The sequence below is a fragment of the Glycine max genome, chromosome 10 (genome assembly GCF_000004515.6).
Source record: "Glycine max cultivar Williams 82 chromosome 10, Glycine_max_v4.0, whole genome shotgun sequence".
Taxonomy (NCBI): Eukaryota; Viridiplantae; Streptophyta; class Magnoliopsida; order Fabales; family Fabaceae; genus Glycine; species Glycine max.
Window position 1 is genome coordinate 39,356,169 of NC_038246.2, and position 25,816 is coordinate 39,381,984.

General features: G+C 36.3%; 3 protein-coding genes across 6 annotated transcripts; 1 reads left to right on the top strand and 2 right to left on the bottom strand.

The window, feature by feature from the left end:
- Positions 1-989: 989 nt before the first annotated feature.
- Positions 990-3,746, bottom strand: LOC100815161 (gibberellin receptor GID1C). 2 transcript variants are annotated; one of them, XR_416478.4, is made up of 3 exons: positions 3,192-3,746; positions 1,564-2,620; positions 990-1,448 (listed from the first exon to the last, which is right to left on the bottom strand). XR_416478.4 is itself a non-coding variant. In XM_003536051.5 (2 exons), the coding sequence occupies exons 1-2, from the start codon at positions 3,228-3,230 to the stop codon at positions 1,625-1,627; spliced, it is 1,035 nt and encodes a 344-aa protein (XP_003536099.1). In that variant the 5' UTR covers positions 3,231-3,746; the 3' UTR covers positions 990-1,624. The 2 variants fall into 2 exon arrangements, 1 of the variants encoding a protein (XP_003536099.1); XM_003536051.5 differs by having other exon boundaries at positions 990-2,620.
- A 1,342-nt stretch (positions 3,747-5,088) lies between these two features.
- On the top strand, positions 5,089-9,427 carry LOC100815690 (cyclin-L1-1). 3 transcript variants are annotated; one of them, XR_005886644.1, is made up of 10 exons: positions 5,089-5,218; positions 5,305-5,398; positions 6,146-6,313; positions 6,389-6,470; positions 6,557-6,697; positions 6,959-7,128; positions 7,884-8,154; positions 8,360-8,792; positions 8,885-8,987; positions 9,139-9,427. XR_005886644.1 is itself a non-coding variant. In XM_003536052.5 (10 exons), exons 3-10 carry the CDS (start codon positions 6,162-6,164, stop codon positions 9,198-9,200), a joined length of 1,347 nt encoding a protein of 448 aa, XP_003536100.1. In that variant the 5' UTR covers positions 5,089-5,218; positions 5,305-5,398; positions 6,146-6,161; the 3' UTR covers positions 9,201-9,427. The 3 variants fall into 3 exon arrangements, 2 of the variants coding, with proteins under 2 accessions (XP_003536100.1, XP_006589154.1); XM_003536052.5 differs by having other exon boundaries at positions 8,885-8,920; XM_006589091.4 differs by lacking the exon at positions 8,885-8,987.
- An 8,324-nt stretch (positions 9,428-17,751) lies between these two features.
- LOC106794166 (bifunctional 3-dehydroquinate dehydratase/shikimate dehydrogenase, chloroplastic) lies at positions 17,752-23,673 on the bottom strand. The gene is given in 12 exon segments (XM_041006213.1): positions 17,752-19,041; positions 19,452-19,555; positions 20,816-20,893; positions 20,989-21,132; positions 21,226-21,286; positions 21,325-21,378; positions 21,459-21,522; positions 21,804-22,026; positions 22,029-22,115; positions 22,425-22,546; positions 22,620-22,721; positions 23,387-23,673. Coding segments are annotated over 11 exon segments (1,302 nt in total). The 3' UTR covers positions 17,752-19,041; positions 19,452-19,475.
- Positions 23,674-25,816: the final 2,143 nt, after the last annotated feature.

The window sequence follows — 25,816 nt, forward strand, 5'->3', positions numbered from 1 at the left end:
TTAGTATATAAAGCCAAATATTTGCATCCACATTTATCTCATAAATTTCAAAAGATAGAGATTTATATCCAAATTTATTCAACATTCTCCTCTTCATTGTGATTTTTTTTTTCTACACTTACCTTTTTTGTATTTTTAGGTTCAATTTGCATCCCTTAACTGCACGAGTGCCTCTTGACCATTGTTATCTCACTTGGCATTGGCAGATGATATTCTCTTGTTTGCGAAGGTTGAGGAGAATCAAGTGGAGATTATCAAAACTGTGTTGTTACGGAGGCTTCAAGTGACAGAGCGTACTAAAATGCAAGTGACAGAGATCACCCTTGTGGCCAAGTGGTGAAGGAGATTAAAGATCTTTGCAGGGAGCGTACTGTTACCTTTGTGCATGCATTTTGTGAGGCAAAAATGGTTGCAGACACTCTTGCAAAGCATGGGCAGTCTATGGAGGAAGACTTTGAATTTTTTTTATTATTCCCGAATTTTTATCTACGCATTTGTTGACTGACTGGGTTGGAGTCTCTTAGATTAATGATATTGATTTGGGGGCTTAGGGCCCCTGGTCTTTGCATCAAAAAAATAAAAAATAAAAATAGGTGCACATATGCTGGCTATTCTGTAACAATATAAAGCCACGGATGCAAACGTGAAAACCCCCGGGCCTGTGGGGTACTCGTAAAGAAAAGAGAAGCTCGAGTGCTAACACGTTTCTGTGGACCTATACTTTTCCAACAGAGACAATTATAGTATCTTCTGCCATCAATACTTGAAAATTACTCGTGATGGAAATTCAGTTTATTTTTTAAAACAAATCTCTAATTCATTATATTTTTTTGAGAAAAAGTTTTGATAGATAATTCATTTTTAAGATTAATCTCTCTCGATCAAACATGCAGCAAACGATATGAAACGGACATTTAGTCTTATGATTAATGAACTAAAATTCACAGACCAAAGCACATTGAAGCAGAAATTGAACCTACAATAATGCATAAGAAAAAGCTGAAAAATATCTATATATACAGAAGCAAACATAATACAAGCCTTAAACATTGCTGCGGAAAAGACATCCATCCATTTACATTTGCAAGGAGTGTCCATCATCCAACAAGGACAAACCCAACCCAAGACATAGGAATGTCAAATTAGCTATATAGAGAAAAAAAGTAAACAGTCTTAAAACAAACACTCATGGAGATAGCACAGACGTATATAACCTAACAGCACCAACATATTATTGATATTTTCCTATCCGAGTTCCAAAATTAGTTATATATATATATATATATAACACTTGTCAGACAACGACAAGCCCCACCTGATTGGCATCAAGGTCACGCCCAGAAATAGAATAACACCTTCCTCTCCTTTTTGTCCTAAAAAGCTTTCACCTATCCGCAGCACCCAATTTCCTCATTATGTGCTCCGGAAAAGCATCATACAGCTATATGCTGATTACACCAATCTCAGACACATTTAGTAGCATACAAGTACCTAATAGCGGGAGCAGAGTCCTACAGCAAAGAACCCAAAAAGAAAAAAGGAAAAAAAGGTTTAGTAGCATACCTATTTCCTACACAATCTTCTAACGTCCACTTGTTGTGTATTATAGCAAAAGTTAAGCCTATCAACAGTCAGAGCTGACAAAATATTTTATCTCATCCATAACAGGAGAGAAGTGCTCATTGTTTGGCAGCAAATAAAACCCAATGGTTGCTTGCTCCAGGAAAATCAATTTCACTTCTTGGCCAGCCTTCTCAAGCCCTTTGGCATAACCCAATTGCCAGTCCTGAACAAGGTCTAAACCAGCAACCACCACAAGGCTCTTGGGAAAGGTGATCCCTTCAAGACTCTTCCCCTTGGGGCCAAACGGGTTGCATGCATGGTGGTCTCTATCTTCCCCTTCAGGAAGAAAAGCCCTCCAATACCAGTCTCGATCCTTAACTCTAACAAAATACCTCCCATCTAAGCGCTTCTCAGACTCGGTTCTTTCTTGCCCACCAAACAATGGGTTGAGCAGAATATTCCCAAACACTTCAATTCCCGACTCCACGGCCTTGAGGGCAACATGGTGCACAATGTTCCCACCTGAGCTATCCCCAGCCAAGTAGATATGAACTTTCTTATCCTTCTTACTCTGGAGCCAAGATCTAGAACTAACCCACTTAAGAGCTGTCCACCCATCATCATATGCACAGGGATACCTATTCTCAGGTGCACGCCTATAGTTCACAGACACCACAACAGCCTTACAGATACCCACTAGGCGACGACAAAGGGTGTCATATATAGCACTATTGGCTGAAGAATGCGCAAAACTTCCACCATGGAAAAATATGATGACAGGAACAACCTCAGAGCTCACAGGCTTCTCAAGGTCAAGAATGTTCACCGAACGTTCTTCTCCCTCAGTAGGACGATAGATTCGAGTCAGAAGATTCGTTTCACGGTCAACAACAACATCAAAGGAGAACACTCTGTCCACAGGGTTGGCATTTGCGGGAACCTTCCGATCAAGGAACTCTGCTAAGTCCCGGTTGAAAGTACCGTCCGGGCGACGAAGAAGATTGTATGCCAACTTGAAATTTGAGATCAGAACCCACATATTCAGCGGAACCACCATCTACACCAAATTTCATTTCATTTTTAAATGAAAAATAGAGGATAATAAGAAGAAGAAAAATAAAAACTGAGGAAAATTAGAAACAGAGAATAAATCCAAACAAACCCCATAGTTTGGGGGAAACTGATGAATCAAACTGCCAAAACCAGCACATTAAGTAACAAACCCTAAACAGTGAAACCGTGTTAGGTAGAACCAGAAATTGATCCAACCAAAATTGAAAACCATTACACCAACAGAACAAAGCTTAACCAACTCTTCAATGAAACCAAAACATATCCAAACTCAAATCCCAAAACGATGACGAAGAATCACCAATACAAGAGTGATTTTCGTTTCATTTCAGTTATACTACCTAAAAGATATTTAAACAAAAAAACAAAAAAAAAATCACACAAAAAGTCATGTAATATAGTATACAAAAAAAAACAGAACAGAAGAGAAAAGAGAATCAATCAGAACCGAAAGAAGAAAGATTGCAATCACGAAACATCGTACGGTTCAACAATACAAAGTTGTATAAAAAAAAACATATTTGAATCAAAAAGTACGATGCAGAGAGTGCGTTCACCTTAGAATCGTTGGGGTTAAGCTCGTTACTCCCAGCCATTGGAACGATCCAGTATTTCCGATTACAGATCCGCAACGCGCTTCGCAACTTGACAATCACAAAAGCTCTTGGCGAGGCAAGTCCATAAAAGCACGAAAATGGCGTTATGTTAAGTGAGATCGATTGTTTGTTAATTTATTTAAGTTTTGGGGAGAAGAGTATTGAGTTGTGAGAGTTCAGTGGCAGGGAAAGAGAAAGAGAGGAGGAATGGTGAAGGATAAGAAACGGTGCGTAGTGTGGCAGAGGGATAGAGGAGGGAAGGGCCAATGGGAGGAAGAAAAGGCCCAAATGGAACTATTGTGTGGGTCCTGTGGCGAATCACTTTGTTGTATTTTTACAGGGTTTTTTCTTTTGGGTCGTGATAAAAATGGAAAGAAGGTGAGTGAATCAGTTCCTGCCACCAAGACAGACATCCCCCTTCCACCTCCACAATTTTGGCATCATAATAATTCTATCAAGTGTCAACTAGCAAATGGTTATGCTGTATTGCTCTACCACTAATCAAGATTCCACCTCCCACTAATTCTTTACTGCTTCAGGAACACATTTATTAGGCCCCCTCAATCCCTTCTTTTTCTTAGTTTGGATTTTTTTGCCTCCACCTAATCTTTTAAAACCAATCATTTTTAATAAATTAATCGATTCTACTTAATAATACCAACTATGTTTTAGATTTCGATCTTTCAAAGTGGAGAATTTGTTGTAAAGATGATCTAGATTACTTAGTTTAATAAAATATGACTTTTTGTAAGAGAAAAAAAGGTTATGCATCCATCCACAATATATAAAAAATTATATAATATCTAATCATAATTCATCATAAGTTAATTAATTTTAAAAATATTTATCTTAAAATAACTCAAATAATGATTTATAATTAAATAGTAGTATAAAAATATAAATTTATTATCCTATTAGTACATAAACGTTAAATTTTTTGTCATTCTCATCTATTTCAACCATGAAAAAAGTGGAGAATTTGTTTTAAAGTTTACTACTCAGTAATCTATTTACCTTGATTAATTTTAGAGCGGAAAGTTAAGGAAGTAGATTTCCAAAACTTTAGTTTTATCCGACTTGCCTACATATATTATTTAAATTTGTATGTATTTTTTTTCTAAATATCACGTTAACCTTGATTTGAATTCAATCATTAGCAAAATTTTGACCGGTCAAGTCCAAATTGAAAAAATGACTCATCAGCTAAGTTATGTTATGACCATTGACCAGGTAAGTCCAAGTTCAAAACAAATGACTTGACCAAAAAGATCACATCATATTCAAACAATGTAAAACTCAACTAAATAACACTTTAACCAAATAAAAAAATTACAATAATGTATCAAGAGTATATTAAGAATATAAAATCGAAATTATTGTGTACCTGCAAGTTAGTCTCTATATTTAATTATAAGTATACGTTAGTCACCAAATTTTCAAAATCCATACTAATTAATATATTTTTTAGGTCCAACCGTCCAAGAGAAGAAAAAGAGATCATCACATCGATACAAAAACATATAGTGTGTGTTTGATTGAGGATTCTGAATCCAGCGTATTACTTATAAATATAATCATGTCAAATTTCACGTGAAAGCAACTATTTCTTACCTTGGAGATATATGTCCGTACTACGGAGACACAAATAAAAAACATTAGGATAATTCCAAAAAGGGAAGAAATAGTTGTAGCCAAATTTCACGACCCAAAAGAAAATTAAAAATAAAGAGTAAGGGTAGTAAATTGAGATATGCAAATAGTAAAAAAAAAAACAGGTTTTCCCCCCGTTCAAGTAGCCCAACAGAGCGAATTGAATTGGGCCGGACTAGGCCCTTTTTTGGATGCTGGCTAAGTAAATAAAACAAAAAAAGGAGCGAAAAACCTTTCAAGTTTCGTGACTCCCCTCGAACCGTTGGGTGATTCTGTTTGTGACTTTGTGTTGCTCGCTCCCTACTCTGTTATGCTGCTCCTTCCTTTCTGATTTCAAGGTATTTGCCTGAATTTTCTTTCTAGAAGGTGATTTGAAACACCCTTTTACTTTGATTCCAAGGTAATTGCCCCAATTCAATTGTAGGGTTTAAACCCTAAAAAGGACCCACGGCGAGAAGCTTCCAACTCCTCTCTCACGCGCGGACCTCCCCCTCCGGCGACTTCTGCACCGACGGACGGTGAATGCCACTTTCTTTGTTTTTCTTTTTAATTCTTTAAATGTTGTGTTTTCAGATTTTCTCTGCTTTATTCCTCTTTACTTTTAGATTTTTGTTGAGTGAAACGCTTTTGATTTCCGCCAAAAACTTCTTCTTAATTTTTTTTTAAAATTATATTTCAACCAATAACATTTAAACCGGTGATTTCGTTAAGGGCTCATTTTTAGTTGTTAATTTCTTTGTTGCTAGACTTCTGAATTCTGAATCTGTGACCATGTCTTAAATCATAATCCTTTTTTTTTACAAGTACATTTTACTTTCGTTTCGACCCCTGACCCTGATCTGAGGTTTTAGTTACCATGGGATGCCATTATCAATGAGATTTCTCCAACAGTTAAACAGAATTGGACTTGCAGTCCAACATTAACATTTCAATTATGACTCCATCACATCAAGTTAGTTCAGAATATTGAATATATAGAGGAAGGATGATGATGTGGTACAAGTTCAAAATATAATGTTAGTTTTGGACTTGTTTTTATGTGTAGGTCGTAATTTTATCTAATTTTGCATGTTATTACTTGTCTAAAAGTAAATACTAGTTTTATCACTGATTGGCCATGGTGAACTGGGCTCTCATCTAACAACCGGTCCATATTTAAAAACACTACTGTAATGCTCCCACCCTTTTAATCTTTTGATTCACTTTTATGTTTTGGCAAAAGTTTTCAATTTTCATGACCAGAATTGTGCCCTTTCTTATGTTAGGGTAAAGGATAAAGGGATGATCTACACAGCAATTGACACATTCTACCTCACAGATGAGCAGCTAGCAATCTCACCTTCTAGAAAAGATGGCATAGATGAAGCCACTGAGACCAGCCTTAGAATCTATGGTTGTGATCTCATCCAAGAAAGTGGCATTTTGCTCAGATTGTATCCTTTGGATTCTGTTTATTTTCATTTTAATTACCATGTTTGGTCCAAATTATTACCTTAATTATGTGACAGGCCACAAGCAGTCATGGCTACTGGGCAGGTTCTATTCCATCGTTTCTATTGTAAGAAGTCATTTGCACGGTTCAATGTCAAGGTCATTACTATTTTGTGATATATTATTTTCTCTTCTTTCTCTCTTTGTGCTTTGTGAAATTCTATGCTCACAGCATCGCTTTGCAGAAAGTTGCTGCAAGCTGTGTATGGTTGGCTTCAAAACTGGAGGAAAACCCTAGAAAAGCCAGACAAGTAATTATTGTTTTTCACCGGATGGAATGCAGGAGGGAGGACTTTCCCATGGAGCATTTAGACTTGTATTCCAAGGTCAGAAGCTTCTCATTCTCACCTTTCTTTGCCTATAGTACACAGACATACTATTTTCATGTTTGGTGCCACATTCTCAAGTTTGGACTTGCGTAAAAGTGGAAGCAACTACTAGTAGCTTCCACGTTTTTTGTGATAATTTAACGTGATTTGAGCATCAAATGCATGTACTTGAAATGGATTCAAACACGTGCTATGACTCTTATTTTATTTCAAATCTTAGTTATTTGAATGTTTTCTGCTTTCTTTGTTCATGAACAGAAATATGTTGATTTGAAAATGGAGTTGAGCAGAACAGAAAGACATATTTTGAAAGAAATGGGATTCATTTGTCATGTTGAACATCCTCATAAGTTTATATCAAATTACCTTGCTACCCTTGAAACACCTCCAGAATTGAGGCAAGAGGCTTGGAATCTGGCTAATGATAGGTACATAATTCCAGATATTATTTCTTTTTTATGCTGCTTGTGTATTTTTGTGCATGTTCATACTGGACGCGATGATTTATTCCCTTCCACAAGAATCCTGAATTAGACTGTATCTTCTGTTCCATTATACTCTGGAAAGTTTGCTTCTATAGTAGTCTTTGTTTGTGATTCCAGTTTGGTTCATTGGATGCAATATACAGTTTAAACTCTAAAGAGCCAGGTCTATCCTGGTAATTCATTTCATCAAGTAAAAAACAAAACCTTCACGAAATTGTCCAGTAGTTTTTTTTTCCCCACAACCTAATAATGTAATTTCAGCCTTCAAGTATTTAAAATGAAAACAATAGTTATTATAAAAATGAAGAGAAGTTTTAAGAATATTGTACAGTACCACAGTCTATGCAGAGGATTTGACCTAAAGTGTGGCTGTAATATGGTATAAAATTATGAGATTCTTGTTAAACTGTTAGAAGCCATTCAGCTTGTAGTTGTTATTAAATGACAGATGTTTTGAAGGGTATCATACCTTATGAAGCTGTTGATCTCATAGCTATTAGCAAGCCCTTGATGCTTATAATCTTTTGTATGGCAAGCATTGGATCCTAGCATAATTTGTAGTGGAGTAAAATATTTGTTTACATTTTAGTATAAACTTGCCCAACTCCAATGCACTAGTATTTTTGGTTGTGGCTTTGTATTCATCTGATGCTTTCTAATTCATGGCTTTATGCTTCCCTAACTCTTTTCTCATGCAGTTTGAGAACTACATTGTGTGTTCGATTTAAGAGTGAGGTTGTGGCTTGTGGAGTTGTATATGCTGCTGCTCGCAGGTTCCAAGTACCCCTTCCTGAGAACCCACCATGGTGGAAGGCATTTGATGGGGAGAAGTCTGGGATTGATGAAGTATGCAGGGTTCTGGCTCACCTTTATAGCCTTCCAAAGGCACAATATATACCAGTCTGCAAGGATGGGGACTTTACATTCTCCAACAAATCATCGGAATCAAAGTCTCAATCAACACCCAAAGTGATGCCCACTTTATCCATATTTATTGTAATTTGCCTTAGTGGTGGTGCAAATCCGCATCAGTTGGATGTTCCACAAAATTTTTAGGATGTTCCACAAAATAGTAATTTACCTTATAAGACAAATGTCGGCATTAATAAACCTGTATTATTGACAATCAACTATAAGGTTTGATCTAACATTTTAAATCACTGCCAATTTGTAGGATGTTCCGCAAAATAGTCCCCCAGCTGATACTGACAACTCAGTGCCAAAGGGAACTCAAGGAGAAGCTAATATTGAATCCAATGGTAGCAAGGGTGCAATTGTAAAGGTAGCCATTGATAAGCTGAAAGATTCTAAAAGGTCTGATGATGAATCCAAAGGCATGAGTACAGAAGGAGAGGCAAGAGATGAACCCATATTGAAGTCCAAGGCTGACCGTAAAATAGAGGCCATTGAGCGCAGGGCAGACCGGGACAGGGATAGAGAACGATATAGGGATAGGGAAAGAGACAGAGATAGGGACAGGGACAGAACAAAATCCAGAGATAGAGATCGAGGAAGGGATTCTGACAAGGAACGTGAACGAGAGGAAGCTGAGAGGGGCAAACTCAAGGATCGGGATCACCGTTCTAGGGAGAGAGCAAAGGATTCAGGTGTCTAGATTTCTTGTGTGTGTGGTGTTTGTGTTTCTTTTTTGTTGTTTTTTTGGGGGGGTTAAATTATTAAGTTTTTGTACTGGATGCAGGACATTCAGAGAAGTCAAAACGCCATTCATCGCATGGTATGAATCTGTGTTAAAATGGGTTTGGCATTTGTTATCCTTTTAGCATTCCATCTTTCATCGCATGGTATGAATCTGTGTTAAAATGGGTTTGGCATTTGTTATCCTTTGAGCATTCCATCTTTCATCGCATGGTATGAATCTGTGTTAAAATGGGTTTGGCATTTGTTATCCTTTTAGCATTCCATCTTTCTTCCTAACACATTTCGATTTTACAGATCGCGATTCCCATGGTTCCTCTTACTCGTCAAGGGAAAAAGATCGACATAGACATCATTGACATTATTTAGAAGATATTACAAGATGCACCCGTCAAAGTCAGTCAACTGATCAAGCATTGCACGTCCTCTGATCTTATAATCAGTAAATACTGCCTGTCTGGGGAAGTTTTTATTTACAGATATAAACAATTTAGGGTTCATTTGCGGTCTTATTTGATAAGTACTCATGTGAACATTCTATGTATACCTTATTTTGTTTATAGTCGAAGAGAGAATAGAGTTAAAATTATTTTTGTTATTTTAAAGAGTTAATTGAAATGCGTTAAAAATAACATATAGACATATTATAATTTTGTATAATTTTTTTTCAAATATTTATAAAAATATTTAATGTCTTAAGATAAATTTGTTGCAGTTAACATCACATTCAAGTCTCCCCGCGAGACTTCAATGTGGACAATTGACCTCCATATCTTTTGCTATGATAATAGTACATCGAAGTGCACTTGATGCATCCTGTCTATCAAGAAAGCAATCGAGTTTAATCTTATAAACAAACAATAATGAAAATTTGAATTAAACCTTTATCTAACTTTTATTCAAAGTCTAAGTTTCGAGAACATGCTGTAAAAAAAATCCATAACAAAAAAAAAACATTAATATTATTTAATAGTCAAATTTATTCAACAAAATGTTTGAAATTATGCCACCCAAGCATATGAAAAAGAGTTTTGCAAACCACCAAAATGATCTTTAGCCACCATCTTCGACAATTAACAAGATAAAACATGGAAGATCAGTAGTAGTTAGTTTTTTTTTTTGTTGAACAATCAGTAGTAGTTAGTTAGTTACCATCCTTTTTGCGTACATGAGCATTGTGTGGGACGTCACTACTTGTTGACATCAAAAGTAGTTTAAAATTTAAATTGACGAACCTGTCAAGTTTTCAATTCAATCTATTGGTACACTTTTCTACTTTGTTTGGATTGATAACAAAATAGAGAGAAAAAGAAATAGCAACAACAATACAGGAATAAAAGAAAAAAAGTAGAAGGTATATTTTATTTGGATAGGTAAAAACAGGATAGAAGTGGATAATTTTTTCACTTATTTGAATGGCCAAGAAAGAAAAAAAAATTGCTTAAAAAGTTTTTTATTTTTCCACTTAATTTGAGATGTAAACAACTTATAAAAGGCTAATACTTAATCTTTTTTCAAAAGAAAAATACCAACCTACATTCTTTAAAGCACTTCTTATTTTTTATTTTTAATTGAAATTTGCTATAAATCACAAACTTATGTGAATATCACTCCTTATTGAATCATACTTATAATTTTATAGATTCTATTAAGTTTTAACTAATATGATAATGTGTATTACTAACACTTCTTTTTTTTTAAAAAAAATAGTATTTAATAAATAATTCAAATAAAAAACAATATAACAATAAGAAAATAAGAGAATAAATAATATTTAAACATGGAAGTTATTTTTAATTATAATTTTTTAAATATTTATGAACATTAGAATTTATTTGATTTATCATGGTCGGATGAGTTGTCAATAAGTGATAGGAATATTGTTATTGGACAATCCTCCACTTGCAGGCATGGAGTCACGTTTCTTTTCTCAACTTGGAGAAAATGTAAATTATATTAAACCCAAAATGATACAACAATAAACAGGGCATACCCAACCGCTACAGAAAATCAAAAGTCTCTCTAATACAAGAAGACCTATATCAAGATGTTAAAACAAATGTAACAGGTGCGCTTGTCTATACATAAGAAACTTAATCTTGCTAATAACCTCTATTACAGAAAATTGATAATCTTCAAAAATCAGTTTGTTCCTAGACAGTCAGATGCAGTAGACTGTAATTATTATAGCCAGACAACGAAATTTTCCTTGAATACCTGATGTGGATCTGCCCCTAATCAAAGAGTCAGTAATGCGCTGCAAAGAAGTGAAACGTCTAGGAAAAGGAGTCAAATCACGAATGTGAGCCCAAACTTGGAGAGATTTCCTGTAAAAAAAGAACAAATGTGCATTTGACTCAGCCTCATTTGAACATAAAGGGCAGAGGGAACCCTTGTTCAAAAAAACAGTTTTATCAAGAGTAAGCAGCCGATTCCTTTTAGTAAGCCATAGAATGAAAGACGTCTTAGGGGGGATTGCTGGGCTCCATATAATAGAACACCAACTAACAGTAGGCTTGGCACCTCTAATGTATTCATAGACTTTACCAACAAGAAATTGTTCATTGATACTCCAAGATTGAATCCTCTTTTTGGCCTCTTCCGTACTTAACTCTTTGAAAATGTACTTTTCTCAACTTCATTGGCCTTTAAGTGGTTCATTTTGTCGTAGTTTTTCTTTTTTAAGGAAGTTACACATTAATTTGAAACATGTTGCTTTTTCTTGGAAGATCGCCATGCATTAACTCTTTCATATCTTCACCATTTCTAGCTTGGAGAATTTCTCCTGAGTCTGGTGTTGCTTGTCTTGCTCTTTTACTTCCAACATTTTTAGAGGTTTGTGGCATCATATCTCTGGATGCAGGAACATAGCCATCTTTACTAGTTTTCCACCAGTATTTTTCGAGGCTGGTTTTGGGGGACCATGCATTGGAGCCTCTTTCTGGATATTTACTGAAGCAAACGCTGATGGTGAGACACCCTGGAATCCAAAACTAACAACATGAGCTTTTTAAATGGCTTCTTACATTGTTGACACAGTAAGTATGCATTTACAAATCGGATGAGGAACTGGTACTTAGCATTACAATGTTGGCAAGATGTCCAGAATATCATTTGTCCAGCTTGGTTGTTGAAACCAGTGGAGTTTGGATAAGAATTCTTCTGATGAACACTTGCCTTTGCATCATATTTTGCAGCAAACACATTCCCATTAGAGAAATGGCATGAACCAGAACTCTTCTGATTATTTGTTGCATTTGCATTATGTTTTGCATCAAACGCATTCCCATTTGAGTAATGGTGTGAGGTCTTAGGTGCAGCACCTGTCGCAGCGGCTCCGAACTTGATGTCATACAAAGTACACTTTGTTTGGTCACTCAAGACCCCATTGGCTTCCCCAATCAACATGAATGCAGCTTCTTCACCGACAAACTTATTCTTATCAATATCAGGATGAAGTAGCAGTGCAAGCTTCCAGTACTGTTTCTTTAGGGTTGCTTCATCAGCCAACCTTTCAATCTGAAGAATTGCATACCAGTCCATTTCAGAGCCAGAGAGATTTTTCTGAGCAGGAATGTGAACCTCACAAACCGTAATAATCTGGGGAATGTTTTTAGCCTTGGTAGCAAACTTGAGTGCCTCCACAAATTCACCTCTTTGCGTTCTAGCTCCAGCAATTTGCCTAGCCCTTAAACCCTCATCCTTGTTGCACTCCATTGAAGAATTCAAATCAAAATCCAACCATTGCTAGTTCTCTCAATCTCACACTAAAAGTCTAAAACGTAGAAAGCGCAACTTGCATAATTCTTTCTACCTATTCACATTCCAGAAGCAACACACTATTTTTCACCACCTGATTAACACAAACGAACGTAACTACCACATATCATGCAATAATGCTTAAATAAAACATAGTATATGTACTGTATGAACCATAAACACAATGTATGTATCGATTATGAAAGAAAAAAATTGGGCAATTAGGAGCTAAGACAAAATGTACCTAGTTTGGAACTGTGAAGTACGAGGATCTTGGGATTTTCATTTGAAAACAATGCTTTACTTGGTTCTCCAAGTTGAAGGATAGGAATACTGAGAAAAGGGTGGAAAACCCCTTGGTAGAGAACATGCTAGACATGGAGTGGGATTAAAGGATGATAAAAAAAAAAAAAGTGTATAGTAGTGAAATCCACCAATCTAGGAACCATTTTAACCCACTATTACAATTTTAGGAAGGACAAAATGTGAATTTGAATTTCATTATCTAATATTTTTTAATACCTTTTAATCTTGAGGATTTGAATTTTTATTTTTTTTAATGAAATCTTGAGAACTTGAGTTCAAATCTTGTCATTAAATATTAAATATTTCTATAAATCAGTGTCATTAAACTTGGTTCGGATCAACTGATTAACTCGATTGATCCAGAAATGGGTCAGCTGACCAGTCTGAGCTATTTTATGGTTCTGCACAAATGTCAAATGCACACACACTTTCCCATGATTGCTACACGCCACCCAGCACCAGCTACACGATTCCATGTACCTGTCTCACGTTTTCTAGTGTTGTCCAACGTTATTTTTAAATTCAAATTGCAATAGAAATAAAATGAATGAATAAGCATTTTGGTTCCTGTCTTTGTAGTTATTTTGCATATTAGTCCCTATCCTATTGAAATGTAAAAAATAATTCTTATCTTTACATTCATTATGCAAATAAGTTCCTATTGTTAAAATCCAATTTTCTCTGTTAGTCAAATGTTTATGTGGACCCATGTGACAAGTATGTGTCCATGTCCGTTATAGACACCATTACGCAACATTGTTTAAATCCTACCCACCAAAAAAGGAGAAAAACCCTCGTTTGGGCTGTTCTTCCACCACCACGATCTGCATGCTATCTTGCTCCATGAGCCTCCATGCGACTTGTTCGAACGCCAACCCGGCCAAAGTGGGAGGCTTGTTGAGCACAAGAGGGTACCCTCTATTGGTGCTTCTAATAACTTCACTAACCTCACGATGAGGATGAAGTCGGTGGTGGTGCTCTTGCCTACGCCATCCTTGTCAGAGGTGATGACAACAATGCGGGGGATGGAGTCGGAGAGCTCGGGCTTACGATTCCACTGGAGGAGGGCAGAGGGGGATTTGGGTTTTGGAGGGGAAGAGGGGAGAATGGGGGTGGAGGAGGAATGCGAAGTTGGGGGCGGTGGTGGCGTCGGGAAGAAGGTGGAGAGATGAGATTGGGAAGGGGAGAGAGGGAGAGGGAGAAGAAGATGAATGATGATGAAGAAGAAGCACAATGGTTGAGTGAGACTCTTCTGAAGCCCATTCTTCTCCCACTTCAATCCTTTTATTTTTCATTTTGAAACAATATTAATTATCGAATCTAGCTTCGAGCTTCGTTGTTTGGTTACCGTTTATCAGATGGGTATGTTTGAATTGTGATAAAAGAGTGATTTTTTTTTTAACAAAGTAATGTAATACGGTGCATTCCGCATTTTGTGTTTGTTAAGTTGTGTTAGGATCATACGAGGTACTTGGCTGAGTGCGAGTTCGAAGCCCTTAAGGAGCGTGTTTCAGGGAAAAGAATGGGCTTCAGAAGAGTCTCTTGTATAAATGCCTCAAGTGAATAGGGGAAGGGGAGAAAGGGAGAGGGAGAAGAAGAAGATGAATGATGATGAAGAAGAAGCACAGTGATTGAGTGAGTGAACACTGAAACTGAGAAATGAAAGGGAAGAAGGTTGATTCTTTCGACAGCTTCGGTTCTTTTCTGGCAAGGACTATTTTGCAACACTGACAATAATAGTGTCACGTCAAATAGTTTACGTGACACTATAATTATCAATAATGCATCTCACTAACGACGTTACCTTCGAATTTAACGGCAATGACTATTTTGCAATACTTATGCAAAGATAGAGATTACTTTTTACATTTCGAGAGACTAATATGCAAAATGGCTACAAAGATAGAGACCAAAATGCCTATTCATTTTAAATAAAATTAACAACAAAAGATAAATAATTGTTTTCATACTTGAATACTTGTATGAATTGGAACCCTTATCCCAAGGGATAAGAGAAGCAAGCAGAACTGTTGAACCAACTTGAAATAGTTGACATTTGAATCATAGTTTTTAAAACTGGTCCGGTGACTTTTCATACTTGTATGAATTCGAACCCTTGTCCCAAGGGATAAGAAAAGCAAGCAGAACTATTGAACCAACTTAAAATAGTTGACATTTGAATCATAATTTTAAAAATAAACCCTGTGACTGATCCAGCACTAGATTATTTTGTATTTAAAGTGAACATGCACTCTACCTCTTACTCATAATTAGTCATCCGTCTAATCTCTGGTATTAATGGATTATAATAAATAATCACTACTGGACGCATACGCATAACGCATATAAGCTTAAAAATATTGATGTGTTTTTTAACCCGATGACTGATGACTGAATAATCATGAGTAAGAGATGGAGTGCATAGTTTTAAAAAGTAACGCATTCAAATTCACTTTAAAAAAACACAAACAAAATATAAACAACATAACTTAAAAAAATTACTATTATCTCAAACATTTAACATTAAAGGTATCAACAACAATATATATCAATATCCATATTAAAATAAAATATAATCATATCACATCAATGTAATATAAAATACAAAAAATAAATCTAAAGTTCCAAACTACAATTTTAAAAAATGATCTGAGACCACAATTTCACCAGCAATTCAATCGTTATTGTGGTTATTTCTAAGTCAATTTAACTCAACAAAAAATACAATTGCGGCCAAAAAACGCTCAACAATGAATGAAAAGATCAAATTAACTCAAAATCACACAAAAAAACTAAAATAAAACAAAAATGAAAAAAAAATTAGTTGGACTCACTTGCTGCTCTAGACAACATTGTAGATGAACTGAGTGAATCTAACAAGGTGACGGCAACATGACACCATGATGAGAGGAAGGAAGGAGAGGTTGGCAAGCGGAGCAGTAGCGTAAAGCGACTTTGCGAGATTGCAAGAGGAAGAAGGATAGGCCGATACGGTTTCTAAAATTAAAATGGGTCCAAATTGAAACTACTATCGTTTCGATTATAACTAGAAAAAAAAAAAAAGGATAAGTGACCCGGTCTAGGTCGAGGAGTCATTGGGTTGAACTCAAACTCGGTCAGATCACTCTGGGTCAAAAGCACACCCGATCGAACTTGTGACTCAACCTAGTCCAACCATCAAGTCGTGGTTCGACCGGTGGAACCGGCCGAGTGGGTCCGAGTCTTAAAACTTTGATTTGAACGACAAATATAATATATATAAATAATTTTAATATAAAACTTATAAATTTATCATAAATCGAGTCATGCATATCAATTAGTAACTCATCAAGTTGACTCTTGACCCAATAATAATTTAGTATTCCAACCGAGTCAATAATCGACCCGAGTTTGATAATATAATACTTTGTTTAGCTTTGTCGTGTGTTTAAATAAGTTTTTTAGAGTTACTCAAATTTTTTTAATATAAAAAAATTTGAAAAACTATTTTTTCATTTTATTTTAGAGACCAACTTAACTATTTATTATAATTTTAGACATAATAATGTATAATTTCAGGATTCACTTTGTTACTTTATTAATTTTTAAGACCAAATTGGCTGATAATTACAATTTTAAATTGATGATTCACTTATAATGGCATAAATAAGTTGAAATTTATAGGATTATTTAATACTAAGTTATTAAATATTCAATAATTTATGAGTTTAACTAAACAAGTTTAAACTTAAATACAAATATCATTGTTATTTAATGAGAAGTAAGACCTGTTAAAATTAGTAATTTCTAAACAATTTCAATCAATCATAAAGAACATATTAGAAGAAAAAAAAGTATCACATAACTTATGGCTAACATTGATAAAAAAATAACACCATCACCTATAATAATATTAAATATTATAATTTATTTTTTTTCTTCAAATTCTCATTGTAGAGTTAACCCATAGTGTCATCCTTAAACTACCATTACACCATCACCAAAAAAATATACCAATAACACCATAAGGCCAACAATTATCTAGTATCTACTATAGGCTACATTTAGTCTTGAATCAATCATTTTCAAAGCCAAACTTAATCTATTAGACAGCTAATTAGGGGTTGGATTTCCAAATAGGACAAATCACATCAATATTTTTAATTATAAATCATGTATTTATCTCAATATTTTTTTTCCACTTTTCTTTGTTTTCACCTTTTTGTTGATTTGTGATTTTTTTTTTCAATTATATTGAAATAGTTATCCCTGCATTTGTTAATCTGCTTATTTTAAGGGCCCATTTGTTTAAAATTAAAGTGTTTTTAAAAAAATAAGAAACAATATGATTTATTTCTTTAAAAAATAAAAATATTTTTTCAAGTAAAAAAAAGTTTAAACAAATACATAAAAAAAAACATAAATTTGTTTATTTTATTAAAAGGAATGTTTTTTAACAATACAAACAAACCCTAAATCACATTTTTTAGTTTGTAGGATAATCATGCGATATATTACCTGACCTTTTTTCTGGGCTCTAGTTTAATAGATTTTAATTAAAGTTTAGTTTCATATTTGTCTTTTTTATGTTATCCTCTTACTTTGTTATAATATTATTTATATATTTTTTATTTTTTATTTGTATGAATCGGAAACATATTATAATAATTATATTAAATCAACTGAGTTAGACATCATCAATTATATGTTTTAATATTATATATTTTTGTAAATTTCTGTGATTATATAAAAGAGAAATACTAATAATATAATCATTTAATTAAATATGGGATCTACTAAATTTTATGATTTTCACTAAATTTCAACTAATAACAATATATATTCAAAATAGTGTGTTAAACAAGGTGCCCTTAATATTTCTCATATCAAATTTAGAACGATAAAAATGTGTGACACAGTAGAAACACACAAAAGGTGTGTTTCCAGTACTAATAACTATAAAAACCCTGTCGTTTTGCAGGCACGTTCTTTTTACTTAATTTCATCCGCATTATCTGATCCAGTTTGTAGTGGCGTTTTGGAAGGAATTTCAAAATTGTCATCTTCCAAGTTCCACGCATTAAAAATGCTGCTTTTTCCTGGAAGATCTCCCTGCATTAAGTCTCGAAGGATCAACAGCATTTTCTTGAACATAAGCATCTTTCATCTCATCACCATTACCAGCCTTGAAACTTTCTCCTGAATCTGGTGCTGACTGCCATACTCTTTTACTTCCAACATTTTTAGAGGTTTGGGGGTCCATGCCTCTGGATGCAGGAACGTAGCCATCTTTACTCTTTTCACCTTCACAATGAACACCAACTCCAGCAGCACATTTTTTCATAGGCACAGGATTTGACCGCCCAAACGTACCAGCATGGTCTCTACCAAGGGGATTTCCACCAGTACTTTCTGAGGCTGGTTTTGGAGGACCATGCACTGGAGATTCTTTCTGGACAACAAAAGGAATAGCACCAGCTTTAAAGGACTTCAAACACTGTTGACAGCGTAAAGTTGCATTTAAAAATGGTATGGAGTACTGGTACTTAGCATTACAATGTTGGCAACATGTCCAGAATGTCTTCTGTCTAACTTGCTTCTTGGAACCGGTGGATTTCACTGCAGCACCTCTCACGGAGGCTCCAAAATTCTTGTCAAACAAAGAACGTTTTGCTTGGTCACTCAAGACCCCTTTAGCTTGCCCAACCAACTTGAAAGCAGCTTCTGCACCAGCAAACTTGTTCTTATCAGGATGAAGTAGCAGTGCAAGCCTCCTGTACTGTTTCTTTATGGCTGCTTCATCAGCCAACCCTTCAATCTGAAGAATTGCATACCAGTCCAAATCAGTGGCAGAGAGTTTTTTCTTTGCAGCATTGTGAACCTCACAAATTGTAATAACATGGGTAATGTTTACAACGTCAGCACACAATTTTTTGGCCTTGGTAGCAAACTTGAGTGCCTCCACAAATTCACCTCTTTGCATTCTAGCTTCTGCAACTTGCCTAGCCCTCACAGCCTCGTCCTTGTTGAACTCCATGGAAGAACTGAGATCAAAATCCAATCACCCTAGTTCTCCCAAATCTCACACTAAAACGTAGAAAGGGCAACTTCAGTAATTGTATCTATTCACAATCCACAGGCACCACGATATTTCACCTGGATGACACAAGCAAAACATTATACGATGCAATTAAACCTAACTAGCAACATGTCATGAAGTGCTTTGATACAGGGTTTCACATTTTTAATTGTAATTCATTGTAAATTTCCATTTCATCTAGTTATTTAGGTGCTGTTAACTAGTCAGTTAGTTAGATGTAAGATAGAACAGAAGTATAGATAGCATTTGTAAGCACAATTAGAGGGGACTCATACAATCAATTTCATATTTATTCTAAAATTCATCTCTTCATCCTGTTCGGTTGGGTTTCTCTTTTAGCTAACCATACACCACAAGTTTACATCTATTGAGTTTAATTGTAAATTCCTCAAAACACAGTAGATGTGTGAATCACGCACAAACTGCAAATTCTGAATTGGACAATTAAGAGTTTAGTAAAACGTACCTGATTTGGAATACAAAACATCTATTAAAATCGAACAAGCCTGGGATTGACTTTCACATCCGAACGTAACAATGCTTCAGGAAAAGAAAACTGAGTTGATGATTCTGCAACGAGTAAATACACCGAGATGAAACTCAGTCACCGTGGCATGGTGAGAAAGGAAACGGAAATGGGAAAACCCTAAAATGAAATGTATAGTAAGAGAATGGAACTTACTGGCCGTTGTGAGAGAGAGAGAGAGAGAGAGAGAGGCCTCAAAGCGCGGGAGTGGAAATCAAAACGAGAGGGAAGGTAAAAATGCTTGAGTCTTTCAAAAATATTGAACACCCAATAATTCTTGAGCCCACATGCTAAAGTATAAACGGGCCTATAAACAAACACAAATTGTTGGGCCCAGCGTAATTTTTCTGAAAGGGCCTAATATGAAAATACACCATGGAATCTACGATAAAAAAAGGTTCTTCCTCAATAGCTATTCTGAGTCTCAAGTAATTTTTGTCAATGCAAAACAAGTTTTGTTTTACTTTATTTTCGGTGCAAAAATATTTGCTAAATACTCAAGTATAAAGAAAAATCAACGAGAAGTTTATTAAAGGAAAAAATAATCAATGAATAAGCTAGTTTTTGCAAAAAAAAAAATCATGTTTTTCAAATAAACTTAAATTTGAACTATAATAATGAAATAAACATGATCTGTAAGTGGATAGACATAATGGTTCATAATTCCTTGATCTAATAGTAATTAAATCATAGTTAAACTAGTAATAGTAAAAAACAAATTAGAGAAAATAAAGTTATGGTATTTCTTTCATAATTAGAGAAGTAATACAAGTAGGAACATTGTTAAAAACATGATTATAAGTTTGAAATCTTGATGTCCTTGCAAACATGTGGGTAATATGATTTATTTGTCTTCTTACAAAATTCACTTAAGAGATTAAAATAGATGTAAAATGTACTCTATATTTGACTAATAGAACTTGAGATCAGATGAATCACTAAGTTGTCAATAATTGTTTTGCAATTAGATTCAAAACATAGAAACAACATATGTAGGTGACTAAATTATTAAAGGTTTTTTTAGTGTAAATTAAGTAAAAATTATTCTAAAATTTAACAAACTTATAATACATGATAATATATAACATTCTAATTAAATTTAATAACTTTCCATAACAATTCTTGCAATTTGAGGGATATTGGAAGAAAATAGTGGGAAATAAAATGGGCGATATGTTAAAAAAAAAAAGATTAAAAAAATTGAAATAATGAAACATGTTATAAAAATTGATTGTTACGCATATGCATATGAATTATTTATAGATCTTATGGTAATTTCAGAATATGCAGCACTAACACCAAACCTTTGGTATGGAAGCTCTCTAATTCAGATATAGTAATAGCCTCTCCTCCCACTTTAGTTACAAGTTCTTTGGCTTTGGCTGATAAATTAATAGTCAAAAGAAAAGAAACAGATCATGCTCTGCATCCTCAGGAATAAAAACAAATCTAATTAACCAACAAATTTTTTTCTCACCATATATACGATTGGCAACAACTACTCTTGCACCCTTTTCTTTTCCACCATAAGCTATTGCCTTTCCTGCCCCTCCAGCTCCCATAACCACAAAGAGTTTACCACACAAAGGTGAACAACCAGATATGGATCTTCTGTTTGAATCTGCAAACAGTTGTAACAAAGACCTATGAATAAATTGAAACCTCGTATAGTCCTTCCTCAATATCTGCAAAGAATATACAGAAACATAGAAACCTTGTAGATGTAGTCGTTCTTCAATAGCTGCAATGGCGCCAAGATAATCAAAATTATTGCCTATTAGTTTTATTAGATTTCCATCATTTGCCGATAAAAAAATAGTTTTCCATCATTTGGTCTCTTAATCATGCAACTAATAGCTCCTATTGCCTGCTAAAATTATTTGATTAGAAAGCTATATTAAGTTCAAATGATACAAAAGATGGGACAGAGGTTTTAAGGCTAAATACCTTGGCAATAGGATCGATCTCATCGCAACATCTAAGTCCATTCTCCTTGGGAGGAATTGTGTAGCTGTTTTTGTTAAAGGACTAAGAATTACTCCAAACAATCGTGAGATTGAAACCATAATTTTGACATAATCATGACACTTTCACAAACACACACAAAAATGCTGTCTTGCCAAATTTTTGTAACCGCAGGACTCCATAAAATAAACTATAGATCATCAAATTATGTCCCTTAATTCAATTATAAGGTCTGTTCAGGTAAGGTTATTCGGGAGAGAAAAAATAAGAAAAAATGCAATGAACTTTTCCATTAGTTAAGAAGATACTAAGAGGATATTATCACACTTGTATCCAACGAAATCAGGAGATGAGTATGTGTTGAGAAAATCTGAGACGTTATCGACCAACAAAGGCAAGTAAACTCCATCAAAACCCACAGACTTGAAAGTTGCATTATAAAGATGAGGACTTTTGCTATCACTAATAGGATTTCCTACAGCACCATGCACTTTGGTGCCAACCCCAATCTGTCTAAAATTGTACAAATCCAACAATTCTTTGATAGTTGTTGCCCTGGAGCTGATATAGCTCCAGCCTCAACTGAACCAAACGTGAGAAATCCTCCAAATTTTGCGCAGAGTACCGTGACAAAAATCCCTTCTCACCCTGATAGCAACACTGCCTTAGCAATCAGGCCCAAGAGGACACAGAAGAGGCCCACATACCTTAGTGATTATGCATAGAGCAGAGTCCGAAGAAGACAAAGTGCAGGATATGCTCACCACAACATCAGCAAAGCCGTCGCAACCAATTTAGATTCCCCACTCTCAATTCTATTATCATTTTCTGTTATCCCATATGTATCTGCTATAAATACCAGTGTGTAACAAAAGAAGGCAGAATATCTTTATTGGAAATTTTCATAGACAGAGTAGCATAGTAGCATACCTTATCAGCTGGTCTGACTTGCCTCTTCCCTGCTCCCACCATGCCTGACCACACTACCCGCCAGACTACCACTAACCGCCTCGAGGCAGTCAACCGCCTCACGCAGGGAAAAAACACCTTGACGCCGAACCACGCTGCCCCTGCCCAGGCCCAAACAACAATGAACAGCAAAATCGATTCCATCTTGGAACGATTATCTGTTCTCCTAATTACCCCTTCTTCACCCAAATCGCCGCCACCTCTTCAGTCAACCACTTCATCCAGTCCTCATATGAAGTTAGAGGTCTCTCACTTCGATGGCCAAGATCCCATGGGCTGGATATTTAAAATACCTCAATTCTTTGATTAACAGGGTATTTTGGACCAGGAGCGCCTTACCATGGCTTCATTCTACATGGAGGGCCCCATTCTTTCTTGGTACCAATGGATGTCAAGGAATGGCTTCCTCACATCTTGGGCGGCGATGCTCCAGGCCTTGGAGTTCAGATTCACGCCATCGTCTTACGAAGAACCCCACGGAGCCCTGTTCAAACTCATTCAAAAAGGTTATGTTAATGATTACCTTACTGAGTTTGAAAGACTCACAAAATGTATAATGGGCCTTGCCCCACCCTTTCTCCTAAGTTGCTTCATCTCCGATCTGAATTTGGAATTGTGGCGTAAAGTGCAAGCTTTTCAGCCCTTATCACTTCCACAAGCGATCGCCTTGACTAAACTCCAGGAGGATAAACTATTGGATTGTCCCTGCCACTCTAGATCACCATTTCCCTTTCCGACAAACCCTTCATCGAGTTTCTCCCTTGTTTCACCTCTGCGACTAAACGCCTTTCTTTGGAGGAGTTGGCCACGCGTCGGGACAAAGGCTTCTGCTATCTATCATTGCGAGGACAAGTGGGTTGTCGGACACCGTTGTTAGCCTCGCCTTCACCTCCTTATCACGGACGATGAGCAAACCCTACTCATGGACCCGCCTGTCATACCCTTGCTCAAACAACACACCAATGACCAGCCCTAGATAAGTCTTAACACTTTGTCCGAATTGCCTGCGCCTGAAACCTTCCGCATCTACGACCAAGTCTCTCACCACCGGGTTATGATCCTTATTGATAGGGGTAGTACCCATAACTTCATTCAAGCGCATGTTGCAAAATTTCTCAACCTCCCCACTTCTTCCACAACGGCACTGAAAGTTATAGTTGGCGACAGGAAATTGCTTGAGTGTGATGCTAATTGCCCTCAAGTTCCCCTCACCGTCCAAGGCCACCATTTTACCCTAGACCTCTTCCAATTATCCCTTTGTGGCGTTGACATCGTGTTAGGAGTCCAATGGTTAAAAAATTTAGGGCTCGTAACGAACTTCTTAATGAATTAGGCAAAGCTTCATAGTTTTCGAAGCTTGATCTTGACTAAGGCTTCCATCAGATTCGAATGGTGGAAAAGGATATTCCGAAAATGACTTTTAGGACTCATCAGGGCCACTATGAGTACAGAGTCACGTCGTTCGGACTCTGCAATGCATCGTCCACATTTTCAGGTGATGATGAACGATTTGTTCAACTTGTTTCTCTGCAAATTCATCGCGGTTTTCTTTGATGATATCCTGGTCTATAGTCCGCCACTTAGAAAGCATAGCCGGCATTTGGAGGTCGTCTTTGATTCCCTCTCTCAGGGGCAATTCTACTTGCGCCGCTCGAAGTGTATCTTTGCCCAGAATAGCATACATTACCTTGGTCACATAGTGTCATCACAAGGTGTAGTCCCAGACCCGGTCAAAATTCAGGTTATGGTTAACCGGCCTACTTCAGGTTCTCAATCTGAATTGCATGAATTGTTTGGCCTTACAAGGTTCTATCGTAAATTCATTAAAGGTTATGTAGTTGTCATCTCACCTCTAACAACCCTATTGTGGAAGGATAATTTTCAATGGCACTGCAAAACGCAATTGGCTTTCGATAAACTCAAACGCCTAATGACAGAAGCTCTTGTTCTGGCCACGTCGGACTTTATGATTTTGTTCATACTGGAAACTAATGCTTCATGTTTTGCCATAGGAACAGTCCTCCTCCAAAATTCACACCCCATCAAATTCTTTAGTAAAACATTATGCCCGCCTCTTCTAACATCATCTACTTATGTCTGGGAGCTTCATGCTATAACCACGATGGTAAGGAAATGGAGACATTATTCATTGGGCCATCCATTCGTAATCCTCACAAATCATCGGAGTCTCAAGGACCTCATGTCTCAGGCGATTCAAACCTCGAAGCAACAAATATACCTCGTCAAGTTGTTGGGTTACGACTATACGATCCAATACAAAGCAGGGTCTGGTAACATCATTGCTGCTGCCTTGTCACAAATACCTACCACCCAATTATTTTCCCTGTCAGTCCCCAACTTCATTTTAATGGATCAACTCTGGCAATCCTTGCTAGATAATACCGCCTTCCAGGAGTTAATTGCGAATATCCAACAACAACCGAAGGATCACCCAGGATTCTCCATCCACCATGACCTTATCTTCCTAAATGGAAAGATATGACCTCCGGTGGACAATTCGTTCATACCTCTTTTGTCGGAAGAGTTTCACAAAACTCCCATTGGGGGCCACATAGGCGTGGCCAAGACTTTACATCGCTTGTAGGATAATTTTACTTGGCACAATATGCGTTCTGACATACTTCATTTTGTTTCTTAGTGTCTCATATGCCAGCAAACAAAGTACGAGACGAAAAAGCCGACAGGCCTCCTCCAACCTTTACCAACACTTTCTTTAACCTAGGAGGTTTATCATTGGACTTTATTTCAGGATTACCGCTATCAAACGGCTTTACCACTATTTTGGTGGTGGTGGATTGATTCTCTAAAGGTGCTTACTTTGGTGCCCTTCCCTCACACTATACGACACACAAGATTGTCATTCTCTTCTTCGACATCATCGGCAAATTGCATGGTTTTCCCCAAAGCCTCATCCCGGACAGAGACCCCTTGTTTATCAGCTCATTTTGGCGTGAGTTGTTTCGTTTGAGTGACACGAAGCTTCGCATGAGCAGTTCTTACCACCCTCAGATGGACGAACAAACAAAGGTTCTGAATTGCATACTAGAACAATATCTTAGAGCCTTCGTCCATGACAAACCTACCCATTGACACAAATTCCTCGCATTGGCGGAATGGTCATACAACTCCTCAATCCATTCCACCACCAACCTTTCCCCTTTTGAGGTGATGTTTGGCAAACTTCCCCCCTCAATTCCCAATTATCTACTCAGGTCTTCATCGATAGAGGCCATGGACACCATATTAGCCACCCAGACCGCGTTGCATAACACTTTACAGCGTCGCCTAGCAAAAGCCCAAGTTGTTATGAAGCTACAAGCCGACCTCCTCCGTCGCGATGTTCAGTTTTT

Coding starts and splice junctions, on each gene's coding strand:
- LOC100815690 (XM_003536052.5), top strand. CDS start 6,162: ATGATCTACACAGCAATTGACACATTCTACCTCACAGATGAGCAGCTA. Junction 6,698..6,958: donor ATTTAGACTTGTATTCCAAG/GTCAGAAGCTTC, acceptor GTTCATGAACAG/AAATATGTTGATTTGAAAAT. Junction 7,129..7,883: donor TGGAATCTGGCTAATGATAG/GTACATAATTCC, acceptor TTTCTCATGCAG/TTTGAGAACTACATTGTGTG.
- LOC100815161 (XM_003536051.5), bottom strand. CDS start 3,230: ATGGCTGGGAGTAACGAGCTTAACCCCAACGATTCTAAG. Junction 2,621..3,191: donor TTAACCCCAACGATTCTAAG/GTGAACGCACTC, acceptor AATTTGGTGTAG/ATGGTGGTTCCGCTGAATAT.